The 13,703-nt window shown below is 38.1% G+C and overlaps 1 protein-coding gene across 1 annotated transcript in view; it reads right to left on the minus strand.

The window, feature by feature from the left end:
* Window positions 1–6,148: 6,148 nt before the first annotated feature.
* IL17RD (interleukin 17 receptor D) overlaps window positions 6,149–13,703 on the minus strand; it is a gene marked incomplete at both ends in the record, with an annotated part of 49,347 nt that continues 41,792 nt past the window's right edge. Inside the window, 3 exons of the mRNA XM_082322044.1 lie at window positions 6,149–6,264; window positions 8,551–9,490; window positions 12,573–12,757. Coding sequence (XP_082178170.1) covers window positions 6,149–6,264; window positions 8,551–9,490; window positions 12,573–12,757 — 1,241 coding nt within the window. The remainder of the gene's footprint in view (window positions 6,265–8,550; window positions 9,491–12,572; window positions 12,758–13,703) is intronic.

Genomic DNA, 13,703 nt, shown 5'->3' on the forward strand with positions numbered 1-13,703 from the left:
ACTTCTTTTGTGATTATTGTTCTGCGACTTGCACTGCAGATTACTTTCACCAGGCAGGAGCTAGCTGCAGTGAAATATTCTTGGCGCTCATTTCCTCGATGTAAAATCCTTCTGGGAACTTTTTTCTTTGAAACACAGTTCAGTTTGGTAACTATGCAAAAAATAAATAAAACATGTCCGTTCCCAAAGTGTTTTAATTTTTCCTTTTGCTATGCTAGGCATCCAGTCTTTTGACAGGTTTAATCCTCTGTAACTGGGTTAGAAATAAAATTTTCTCAGCCATGGAAGAGGTGACTTGTATTTTTAGTTTTGATCTGTATTTTTAGTGCACTGTCAAAGGTAACACAGAACTCTTGGTCTGCGGTTGTTGGCAATAGTCAATATTCCAATAAAAGGCAGAGTGCAGCCTCCAAAGGTTGCTTTACTCTGGTATGGCAAAAAATACTGTGTCAGTCTCCCAGGCCCTTTGTATAATCTCGGGTTCCATGTCTTACTAATAAGAAATGTTATATTCCCTAAGAAATTATATTATGATTATCAATAGCCAAATATTTTTGGCTGAGTAAAGTCTCCTCATAAACGTGGTTGGCTATTACAGAAATTCTGAGCAAGCTCTGTGAACAAGTTTTCAGTCAAACAAAGTTTACAGTCAAAGGGTTAACAGAGCATTTGCACGGGGAGCATACGTGCGTTATAGCATTTACAATTACGTGAAACCACGGATGCATACTTTCCCTGTGGAGAAAAAATACCAATTCTATAGACTATTATGAAATAAATTTACCTGACTCGCAGAATCAACAAGACTGCCTCTCTCCAAGTAGATCTTTTTGCACACCAGTAGCAACTACATAGTTAGAATTCCAGCTACCTCAGCAGCCCAACAGGACGCATTCCATACGCGCGCTCGTGCTACTTCAGTCCTCCATCTAGTGTCAAGGCCTGCGAACCTACCAGCAGAGCCCGGGAAAAAGGTAGTGTGATTTCTGTGGTACATCAGCCTTAAACGTTACCGCTCCCCGTCCGGTAAAAATGAAGTCTTTTTATTAATTGATGAAGAAAATTCTCCAGATGTTAATTTCTTCTTGCACTGATGTTTACTATTATAACTATTATGCTTATTTATTATAAACTATTATATCTAACTATATGTAACTAAACTCCACCCCCCCCAGCATCTTTCACATTATTTTCAAACTCCCAGCCTTCCCGAAGTATCTGCACTGGAGTACCCCACCAAAGTCACTAAGCACTGAGCTTTTAGCATTGAGGTAGGTATGGGCAGGCACTTCAGTTTCTGGTCATCCAGGGGACATTTCCTCTTCCCCTGCTTTTTGCGGACAATATGACCGATCGCTGCTTTTGCCATGGACTGCTATAAATATGAAATCATTGTCAACAGTGCAGCTGCCCATAAAAATGAACATCATAGGTAAATCAGACTTTATTAAATCAGTTCTAGCAGAATAAAGAAGGAAATTGTATCCTGTTATAAAAGATATAAATTGACCATGGTTCTGTTTTTTATGACTCTGAGAAACAGCAACAGATGATAGCAAGTAAAAGAAAATAATTTATAGCAGATAGAAGGAAAAATTCCTTCAGCTGATCCACAGCGCAGCCATTAATTTCTGACCTTTTAGAAATAATACGGGTCTGACCAGTTATAGTTTGAATGCACATATTGTGTGCAGCGCACGTTTTCCACTGTAACTCAAAGAGTGTTTGTTGTTGTGTGCGTTTTTTTCTTCTTGTGGGGGATTTCAGTATCAAGTCGCCACAATATTTAAATGCAAGATAAAAAAAGAAAAATGCGAGCTTACTTCCTGAAGTTTTTCAAGACATATTACCTATGTGCACATCCTCATACCGAGGCATATCTTTCCACATCCTCAAGGTGTAAGAACTTTGGCCAACAGTTCCCAAACGTCAGGAAAGCATCCTGAGGGTTCTCACGTTTTAAACGGAAGGTGTAAAAACTAAAGCAACACCTTCTTTCCATTTTCTTTCAACTACAAAGTCCCTCGTGTACAGAGCTCCAAGGCAGAGGATACAGAGATTAGGACTGCAGAATATACATACGGATAACACATCTCAAAGAAGTCCAGTTCAGATACAGAGAAGTAACTTATCAAATTCTCTTTCGAATTACTAATGCAACTGTTCACATGCTTAGTGACCCTTCAATGTCTCTGATTTACTGGGCGATAGAAGCAGAATTAGGAACTGTGGGACAGAGGCCCAAGGAAGACACCAGGTATAAACATTACAAACATCATCCTGTAAATTCAACATAGCTAATGTGTATGCAAACTACCTGGTATTAAGTAAGCAGTTCAAGTCTTCAATAATAACAAGTTTTACAGACTCGTTACAGATTTTTCTGTAGCATTCTACGTTTGATTGTGCCAGACCGAAAGTCCATTATAAAAACCTTCATTTACCTGAGCAACATAAGGAATACGAGTGGTTTCAAGGCTTACCCCTGAAATTAGAGTTTGCAGGGTTCATTGACTGGAACAGGGCTTTGAAATCCACTTGGATGAAAACAAAAAGCATACAAATCTTAGGTAATTATCACATCTTCTTTGACAGAATTAATCCAGGTTATTATAGTTTTGTAGTTGGTGTGGATAGGTTTCACTTGACATGCAGAACCATGTACTGCTAGGAGACCTTCAAGGAGGATATAGGAAAAATAATTACATAAAATCATATTAAAGCAGTTTTATTAAAAAAGACCCAGTCTGTCCAATACAGAATTTTTAGAAAATTAAAGTTTCTTACAGTTGCTTGACTATATTAAACACCCATCAAAATATCTGTTTCCCTTCCAGATGTAGAGTATGAATAGCAGTTAAGAGAGTCTGCTTATTTGTGGTGTGTGCCTAACTGCATTGGAAGTGTTCTGGATAAAACAATTGCACTCTTAAGCCAAGTCATCTTATACTAAGAAAAGCCCCATGAAAGAAAGTGAACAAAAGTGAACAAAAATGGTTTATTTTGGTATTTAACTTCTAAATTATAGTATCATAAAAAATTTTTTTCTGCAAATGTCAGCTGCATCCTATTTTCAACAGTTGATGTGTTTATGTACAGGTACAAATTATGGCAACAACTGTACTTATCATTCAAAATGCTGAACACACTTCCGTATCTTGAACCCTCAGCTTTCCAATGTTTCTTCCACCCTCCCAGAAAACACATTTTAAAACATCCAAACAATGTCCACACACGTGAGTCTAGTAGAAATTAAAGGGATCCTTTCACCATTAACATTCTGTTTAGAGTTTACTAATGCTTGAAAATAGTAGTAGTAAGCTAACCTCTAATATGTGTGTTACCATATTTGTTTTAAAAATATATTTTTACAAGGATTTTTGCTCTTATTCTCGTTGGAGGGAAAATACAGAATTCAGTACTATGTCCTTCCAGCGTCTCAATATACACAATAATTTTCTAGTTTTTTAAAGCACTGTGGCTTTGTAAAAAAACTACGCTAATTCAGATTAAGTATTACTTTTCTCAGTTTTGTGTATTTTAAGTGTGGTCTGTCCTCTAAATTTTCAATAAATTACATTCTCGTTCTTCTGAGGACATATAATATGCTGTTTCCACCTTATGCTAAGAAGGAATGAAGGAATTCTTCTCTCCCCCCCCCATTTAACTGGCATCTGTACAGACCTTATAGTTGATCAAACAAGATTTGCAGGATTGTACAGCAAATTTTGAAGAAATAAAAACATTAATGACAAGTGATTCTTTGTGCAACTGCCTTCATCCGTTTTCGAAACTGAGCCTTCTTAGAGCTCAAAATGAAAACCTAACTCCATTAAGTAACACCAATTCTGCTACTGAATTGAACAGAACCAGGGAATCTTCCCAATCTTTAGTCTAGCACAGGTAACAGTACGAGAGCTGGCACTGTCCACGGGGAAAGCAGCATTACCTGCACCAGCTAATTGCTAAGAAATTGCCTCCTCCTCCTGTTTTGCAGCTTTGGCATTTCTATGCACAGCAGCTCTTCAGCACACAAATTTTGTAACCTTTCTGCCTGTATCTTATCAAGCCAAACTCTTTCTCTAGTAAAATGGCAAGAATTACGCTGAATCAAGATCCTTCATCGCTGGATTTAGTGGAGGAGCATTCACCTCGACACTATTCTGCCTAGTTTGACCCAGGTATTTTTCAACTTCAAAGCACAGGAAAACACAAAGAATTTTGCTTTCAGTACAGCCCAAGGCACAGCATTAAAAAAAAAATATACATCCTTGAAGGCAGATGAATCACGGTGTACATAAAACTACCTACACTTACTTAGGTATTGTGAGTTTGAGGTTTTCCAGTTAGTGTTCTTTCAAATTCAGAAAACAGGAGGAGTAAGGAACATTACAGTAATGGACAGGGCCCTCCAAATCTGACACATACATCTAGCTGATCACAGAATTCCATATTACAACTGCAAAGCACGCTGGAGTTCCTCCATCGATGGTTATGTTCAAGTAATTGTTACAGCACTTTCTTACTCCATCTGTGACAACAATTTCAAGAGTCTTTTGTTTGGACATTCAAATTATTAAATATAAACCAACACACAAAAAAAAAAGCTTTAAAGCTACTCAGCCAAAATCATCACTTGTTTAATAGTTCTATCTCATGCTATTAAAATGGATAATACAATGTAACAGTTAGCAATGCCTAATTCTCATCTATCAAAATTGAGAGAATATTTGAGGTGTTTGAGCTCTCCCTTGATGTACTCCTGAAGTAACCTCCTGTTAGTGGAACGTGAAGACAGGTTAAACAAGACAGAATCTGACTCCATGAGCAAAATTAGCAAAGGCACATTGGTAAGCTGTCCTTTACTGTTTGCTGTTATCATCCTTATTACACAGTGCCTAGAACTGCAGTTACACAGATGGGCGGGTTTTACTTAGGGAAAGTTGCTCTTTGGAAACAGCAGGGATATTGTGGATGATGGTATACCTACCTGGTCACCGCAGAAGAAAGGACATGCATGCTCTGTGTCTTCAGATAAACACGTCCAGTTGTAGTTGTAGCTTTTTTTGTTAATATAACACTAGTAATATTAGACTATCCTAATCACTAAGTAATGGTAAGTAGTGTGAACTGCAAAATAACTTCTGTTTACTGGTTGGCTCAAAACAAAGCAAAATATTCATGCCTGTTAACCGCTTGTCTTAACTTGTTCTACCCCAGGTGATTTTGTAGCAGCATGTCCTTGAAGGATAATATGAAATCCCCCATAAAGCATACTCATCTCCTGGCTGAACAAATCCAGAATGATGTCTTAAATACAAAATTTGGTCTTCCTTCCCCCATATCTCTTTACAGCATTCCTTATATTAGCCCTTCCAGGAAGAAAACAGGAAATTTTGTTTCCATGGTATCACTCAGCGTATCCAGGATCTGCATTTTTGTCTGTTATAAAAATGATACTTCAGACTCAGTATGGTACTATTTGTGAGCCATCAGAGCCAGATTGTGCAGAAGAGATAGGAGAATCATACAGAAGAGGGAGACGTGCTTATCTGAAATTAAATACTGAGACACATTAACATTTGGGAAAGAGAGAAGACTGCGAGGAAAGGAGCTCAAACATTTCTAAAAGAAAATTATTTCTTCTGATGGAGAATTTCTTGATCTCACCTTTGGCATTTTATCTTGCTTCTGAAAAAAATCCTGCTCTCATTCACTAGAACGCTCCTGCCATCAAGTATGTCAGCACGTAAAACTAGAGGCTGGACTACAAAATTTACTAAGACTTAATGTTCCAAGCTATTTTATGTCCAGTTGCAAGATCATTTCTAGCAAAAAAAAAGGTCAATTTTGATTATGGCATCTGTAAACAGTGTAATATCATGACATTTACATTAGCAATAGGAATAATTCTGAAATGTATTCTCATCTGTTTTTCCATGCTGCATTTTTTTCAACTCATGGAAGACTTTATATAAAGACCAACAGATTCAACTTTACTGGCCATAAAAAAATCCCTTAGGAATAACAGATCATCTTCAGGGAGTATTTGTTCCTTCAAGTAGATGTAGTGCTGAGACAGCGTGGTAGTTAAAGCACAAACAGAGGCTGTTGATAAAGTGGCAATGCATAACAATGTTGTAATGTATTATAAAGGAGCAATTGCCTGCAGTTCGTCAGTATGGATATGGCAATGAAGTTCTGCTTTACATATTCCAGGCACTAAGAATTTTGTGGCAGTGATTACAGGAGGTTCTTCTTCCCCTATAAAAGGGAAAAAAAATGAGGTTCATTAATTGAAACATTGATTTTGTACTTGGTCAACATTTTAGAAACAATGCAAAGAAAACCTATGAAAACCCTCTGCCTCATAATGCCATACGTTCATGGGGCTGAACGACCATGCTCAGCAACCCCTTATCTAAAGAATTAATAGGAATTTTCTCCCCAGGCAGGGCTTCTTAGAGAAGACCTTATTGGCGAATGGACCTAGTAAAGGTTTGGTTGTTGGTACTTTCTCAAAATTAAAGTGGTTTGAACTTCAGTTGATGATGCCCAATATGATCTCTTTGAGAATCTGTTCTTTGCAGATCAGTAGTCTGCACATGAACTGCACTGAAAGATAGGAAGTATTACAAGTTATGTGACTTATGATTTTAATTCAAAAGATTAAATCAAACTGTCCTTTAAAGAAGAAAGGAGAGATCTACCTTGAGATGATAAATGTCAGCACTATTCACTTCTGTTCTGACCAAGTAATGGATAAAAAACAGGTAGCCAGAACAGAAATGGTACTGTGAATTCAGAGTAATAATTTGGACATGTCCAACTCTTAGAAGAAGAATAAAAGCTAAAAAATTCTATCTACTCCTCTCATTATTAGGCATATAAATATTAGGGCTGTAAGTATTTTGTATGTCTGGGACAGTAAAAAGATGTAACGGGTTGCGCTCTAATAGGCAGGTGATGCTCAGTTGCAGGCACTGTCTCCTTTGCACCCCGTACCTCAGCAGGACCGCGGTTTGGGTCGGGGGGGCTGAGCGAGACTCGGTCAGGGTGGTGCGTTTGGGCAGGGACAGCGAACGGGAAAATGGCAGAAGTTATTGTGGCTTCTTGAGGTGTTGGGACACCGGTGCTAAGATCCAACCCTAGCAGCTAGTGCTCTAATGTTTAACCTCTGCAGCTGACACATGTTAACAAGTAGGTATGTGACTTGAAAATTAATTACTGGAAAGACTGCCTCTTTCTTCCGGCGCCTCCGCGGCAGCTGGGATACCCAGCTGGCAGTTCTGCGAGTGAATCAGGAGGGGAATACTGGTACAGCATTCTTACAGAGAGGCCATGAATTTTAAACTAGCATCCTACTTTCATCCAACGCTAGAACCGTTACAGGCATCATCTGTAATTCTTCCCACAAATGTGAGACAAGGCTGTGTTAGAAGATGGCAGGAAATTAAAGAACATAATATTAATTTCAAAACAATAACAGTATTTGTGGCTTATGTAATTAAATCAGTAAATCTGTATTTTTTCCACCTGAAAAGTTTTCAGGTTTTAGTTATTTTGTCCTATAGTCTATCTAGCCTATAGATACCGGTGGTGTGTCTGTAAATCAACATCTATATTCTCCCTCCCCCAAGATAATTCTGGCATCAAACCTTAGTTATGAATTATCTGAATAATTAAAAAAAAATAAATAAATCCATGTAGCCAAGAAAAAAGTCTAACAAACTAGCTCACTGTCAACACTCGTTCAAGAAAGCGGAACAGCATACCACTATCAAAATGCAATATTCACCTGTTGTAGCTGCTTAAGGAAAATCCCAAACAGCAGTTTCATCCTACGAATACAGTTGCTGGAACATTCCACACGGATGTAGTTGTGATGCCAGTTCAATGTACTCTAACTAGTAAGGTCAGATCAGCTTTTTATATAGCCTGAGGCAATATTTACACCTCCTAACTGTAGGCATCTAAGCTGGGTATCTGTTTTGGAGAGTGTCTTCAGAGCATTTAAATTCCTCCACTGAAACCCGTTTGTTCATTCCCCCCAGCCCTGTATCTGATGAGAAGCCTAATGTCATTCTGAAACTTGAGTTAACCACAGCACAGACTCGATCCCTAAAGGTTCTAGTGTGTGCTGGAGCAAAACAGGAGGTCAGGTTTAGATTTATGGCCCTTCTGTAAGAATGCTTCACCATATCACCCTCTTGATTAAACCACACAGCTGTCAGCTGAGTATCCCAGCTGCCAAGCAGTCCCTGGAAGAAAGCAGCAGTCTCTCCAATAACAGGTCAATTAATGAGACGTGACTTAATAGAATTTTAGTGAAATCTTACTTAGCTAATAATCCCCCCCCCCAATAAGTTAAGGAAAAGATTCATTTTTCTAAAGTTACTGAAACCTATCTTTTTTACCATCTTTATACAATGCTTATCTTTCTCTGCAGCCTTCTGTATGACTCCTCACATATTATCTTAAATATTTTGAGATGGCAGAAATGGGCTCACAATACCTGAATATAATTTTTGAAACACTGCTCTATCTTACCTAAACCTGATGATGAAGAAACACTTTCTGTAATGGAAGATGTTTCGATTTGGTCTGTCAATAGTCCTTCCATTAAAGGTAAAGATAATTCAGATGAAGGAACAGATGAATCATAGATTCCAGAATCTCGAGGCATATCCTTAAGATTTGAAGCTTTAACAACATGTAGCAATGGCTGAAGAACAGAGCTGCCACCGCCTTGAATATCCTGAGTTTCTATATCTTCTCCAAGGTTTAAGTGCTGAATTATACAGTGAGAGTCTGAATTCCCCGCTGAGGTAATATTTACATCTGTTTTCAGGTAAAAATCGCCATCCATCACCTGTTTGCTCACTAAGTCATTTAAAACCAAGCCCGAATCAAATTTTTCCATGACAGGCTCCGAGTAACGTAAAGAAGGTGGAGGGAAGGGAATAAATTGTTTCTCAAACCAGTCTGGTTCCTGATCAATAAACTGATGCATATTGCAAATGGCAACATAAAGGGACCTCCCAGATTTGCTCCTGAAATAATTCCTTTTACTAATGTTAACAGGAAGCACCCCTGAATCCTGTACACTGGGATCTCTGGAGTGTAAATGTGAATACAGCTGAGGGAGATTGTCCATGAGTTTGTATTTTGTACTTAGATCCAGAATACCAGGGATGTCTCCTTCACAGGAGTAATCAAAGTAGACCGCAATGAACTTGCAGAGGTCATTTGAATTCTGCTTTGCTTGACGAAGCTTCTCTGCAACAGTCAGCACAGCAAACAGAAAGAGTTCTCCTTTTCCTGCATCTTTTGTCACCCCTCTGTGTTTCCAGTTCTTTTTTTCAACGAAGTACTTCATTCCCTTGGAACACACAATGATGATAAACTGGGACTCGTTTATTTTTTTAATAAGCCACTCTTTCTGACCTTCTTTACAAATTTTTAGGTCTTCCCACAAATCTAGAGCCACCTGGAAAAGAACAGAACATTCTGGTTGATATTCATTATTAGATTATTAGACATATTTGCTAATAAAATTTAAATGAGTTATACTCAGTGAGTCAGCTTGTATTTATCCAACAATTGAGAATTAATGATGAGTTTAACTATAGCTTGTCCCTGATGCAAATACAAGCTGTTTTAAAAGACAAACAAGTAATAATTAGCATAGCCCTGATAGTGGACAAACTGGAATCAGCAATACAAACTATGTCAGTACCTATTCACCAAAATAAGCAAGGCCTCACATTCATTCTAAACTTTGCTCATGGGCTGAATATTTCACTGGGCGAAGGAAGTGGTTGAATTGCTACAGTAAAGAGGAGAACCTCCCAGGCTTTTTTTTTTTTTTTTTTAAAAACAAGAATGCTAGTTACTATATGAATCCATTTTGCTGCTTCTTTATTACTTAAAGAAAAACATACCTAATTATACCTGTGTTACGTATAAATTTATGGAATCGACAAGTAACAGTGCAAAGCCAAGTAGCTGAATGTAAACTGGGTAGTTCCTTAAAAAATAAAACCACTATGAATTTGGTACATAGCAATATTTCTCAGGGAATAAAAAGAACATAGAAAATGTGGCTGGACCAAGTAAACTGCTATTTACTTATCTGATCAAACTAGATATCATCAATCCACAATAAAAAATGTTTTGTGCCTGCCCCAGACAATTTAACTGTTGTATATTTGGGTCCTTAATCTGCTGAATGTAAGGGAAATCCACATTTATTTATCATCTTTTGCATATTAATGAAGTCCAATGCCAAGAATTTTCATACCTAGCTAGGAACATAGTTAGTGCCTATAACATCGAGTCCTTTCAGTTAGGATGCAAAACAGCAGCAGCTTATCTCTGATAAGAAAGCTCTGAAAATTTTATCATACAAGTTGTTTTATTTTCTACTTTGTCAAATTTTCTTAACATTCTACATGGTCTGAAATGCCTGTGTACACCGAGACGAAGGACACAATGCTTTATCTCATGAAAGAAAGAATGACCAGTAGAGTAACAGAAAAAAACAGATGCAAAAAACTTGCATAAGAGACACAAACCAAAACCATTTATAATCTTCTCTCGAGCATTTTTCCAGAGAGCAAAGTATTTTTGCTCTGCTGTATCACCCATAACAGAGTGAAAAACTTGGCCATGTCAGAAGGCAGGGAGTAGGTGGATGCCTAGGACACAAGGACTCATTGGGAGATACCCTGATAAAGGTACAATGCAGGTAGTTTTTCTTTTGTGCCCGTTTTTGTTTCTGTTCTTCAAAATACCGTCTGATCTCCTATCTGTGAGAAAGGATTTTTAGTATGGTCAAGTTATTAAATGCCATTTAAACCAAAAAGGTTTTGTCCTTTCTGAGAAAACATTCCAATTCCATATGAAAAATACTTGTGCAACTGTTCCATTATGCATTGAGCATCTATTTTTATATTAAACTCCAGACTTTTCACAACAACATATATTATTTCTGTATGTAGATGCTATCAATATTTTGTTATATAAATCTTAAATGATGCCTGATACCATATGTTCCATGGTGTCCTGGTTTCAGCTGGGATAGAGCTGATTTTCTTCCCAGTAGCTGGTACAGCGCTGTGGTTTGGATTTAGGATGGGAATAACGTTGGCAACACACTGATGGTTTGGTTGTTGCTAGGCAGGGCTCACACCAGTCAAGGGCCTTTCAGCTGCCCGTGCTCTGCCCGGTGCACAGGGAGCCGGGAGGGGGCACAGCCAGGGGGGCTGACCCCGACTGGCCCAGGGGCTGTTCCGTACCCTGTGGCGTCCTGCCCAGTATAGGAACTGGGGGAGTTGGCCGGGGGGCAGCGATCGCTGCTCGGGGATGGGCTGGGCATCAGTCAGCGGGTGCTGAGCAATTGCATTGTGCATCACTTGCTTTGTATATTCTTTTATCATCATCATCATCATTATTATTATTCCTCTGCTGTCCTATTAAATTGTCTTTATCTCAACCCGTGCATTTTACTTTTTTCCCTGCTTCTCGCCCCATCCCACCGCGGGGGAGGCAGGGTGAGCGAGCGGCTGGGTGCTCAGCTGCTGTCTGGGATTAAACCACAAGACATGGTACATAGTTATAGCGGTAGCAGCTCACCGTAACGTTGTGCCAAAGAGGTATGGTGTAGCAGGGCTAAAGTACATCTCTGAAAAGGGGAATCAAGTAAGTTCTTATAAAACACCTTACCTGAACTATTGTAAACATATGAGTAAGTTGTGAACATCCCCAAACATGTGAGGCATCAGTTGTGTTACTGTGTTTGGCCACTGGAGGCCAGACTTGCTGTGCAGTTGAAAAAACAGTTCCAGTTCATACATGTAAAATCACAGTGGCAGTATTCAAATGCAGCAAAAATAGACTAACAATTATCTTGCCTTTTTACAGTTGAAAAGTGAAAGACTGGCCACATATTGATTATATTTTAGAAAGTAGTCTGAGATTCTAAGCCTAGTCGTTCAAAGTAACGAAGCTTTCTCATAACTTTAAATCAAAACCAAGGAAAAGACATGCCGATTTTACAGTGTTAATGGAACAGAAGTAGAAGAAATAAAAAACAATAAAAATTAATACATAATGTCAACAATTAATCCTAATTACACAGACTTTGCTCTATGAGTAGGAGTTTTGATAGATTCAACTACTTTAAAGTTACAATATGAAACATATTTTAGGAATAGTGAAGTATATCATATAGACACTAATACCTCTTTATGGCTGCCAAACATAAAGATGCAAGACCTGCTAAACAGAAAAAGCAGTTAATATGAAACAAGCTAAAACCAGCTGAATGAAAGCCCCGAATCAATGCAGTACACATTTTCCACTACGCTGTTTTTTTCACACAGGCTATGATCTGTTCCTTTCCCTAAAGAAGGAAAATCTATATAGCCAATATTTAGAAAAATAACATAAGTTATCTCTTTGGAAAGGAGAGCCTGAAATATTCCATTTTCGAGCACATATTATTGTAAGTTTTGGGGGTGCCGTTTCAATTACGGAAACTGTGTTTACAGAAGAAATGTTGAGTTTACCTCACAGCCACAAAAGTCCTGAAGAAAATAAGCAAAGCATTGGATGACGTTAACGTGTTTCTGGCAATCTTTACTGGAATAGCAGATGAACACTTTTGGCCGGGGACGAAGTCTTTCCACATGGAGACCTGCAGCATATGCTGAAGATTCTGAGCTCTCCTCATCAAGATGGGAATATATATTTTCTAAATTGGAAGAGAGAAAGAGAGTTAACACTAGAAAGCTTGGTTGTTTTGGTGGTTTTATTTTTTTTTTTGAACTTTTGCAGGCTCATTACCAATGCATACAGTAATGACTTTTTTCAAAAGACTTTTTCCTTTCCAGCCTGAAAAAGAAAGTTGCACATGCTCTATTTATCCAGCTTATGACTTGCTACATATGTGGAACACACTTTGAAAGTGAAATGTGCAGTTATTACTGTACAACTTAGTAAACTCAAGAAAGGTTTATTTTATAAATAGAATGAGGTTGTTTCACCTCTATCCAGCTTCAAAAGTCTTTACCTCTCTGTTCAAATATTGTAAACCTTAAAGATGTATCATCATCAAGAGTTTCCTGTGTAACAGTGCCTCTTGTTTTAAAAAAAACATGACACAAGCCAGGTACGAATATTAAACTCCAGGAACACAGATCCCTTCAGAATACCATACAGCATCTCTCTGGTGTATATATATATACACACACACACACGTTTGGACATTAATTTGACATTAATTTGAATTAAGGTATGACTAATTTATTTCAAAATAGCTATTAGTGTTTCTTTCCTTGCATAGATGCTTTTATGCTGGAACATAAAAGTCTGGTCTTGCGCCAGACTAACTCAATCTAGTTCCACAGTTGATTAAGCTAATTTGGAATACAGCATGAGTATTTCAAAATACAAATATCCATCTAGGGATTTAATTTAGAACAATTCATCAGGAATAACTATTCTGGAACAACTCTCTCTGTAGACAAATCCTTAGTGATTTGTCTGGGTTTTTTGTTGGAACTGCGCTAGCTGTGAGCAAAGGGATAGCCACAGAAGTCCAGAAGGTAAAAGGATTTAGCCCAGATGGCATATAGCACTTGCAGTATACCTCAATGCCAAAATTCAGATGGATAACACAGATATGTGAGGTTTGGGGA

Source organism: Platalea leucorodia, assembly GCF_965183815.1.
Source record: "Platalea leucorodia genome assembly, chromosome: 9".
NCBI classification, from domain to species: Eukaryota; Metazoa; Chordata; class Aves; order Pelecaniformes; family Threskiornithidae; genus Platalea; species Platalea leucorodia.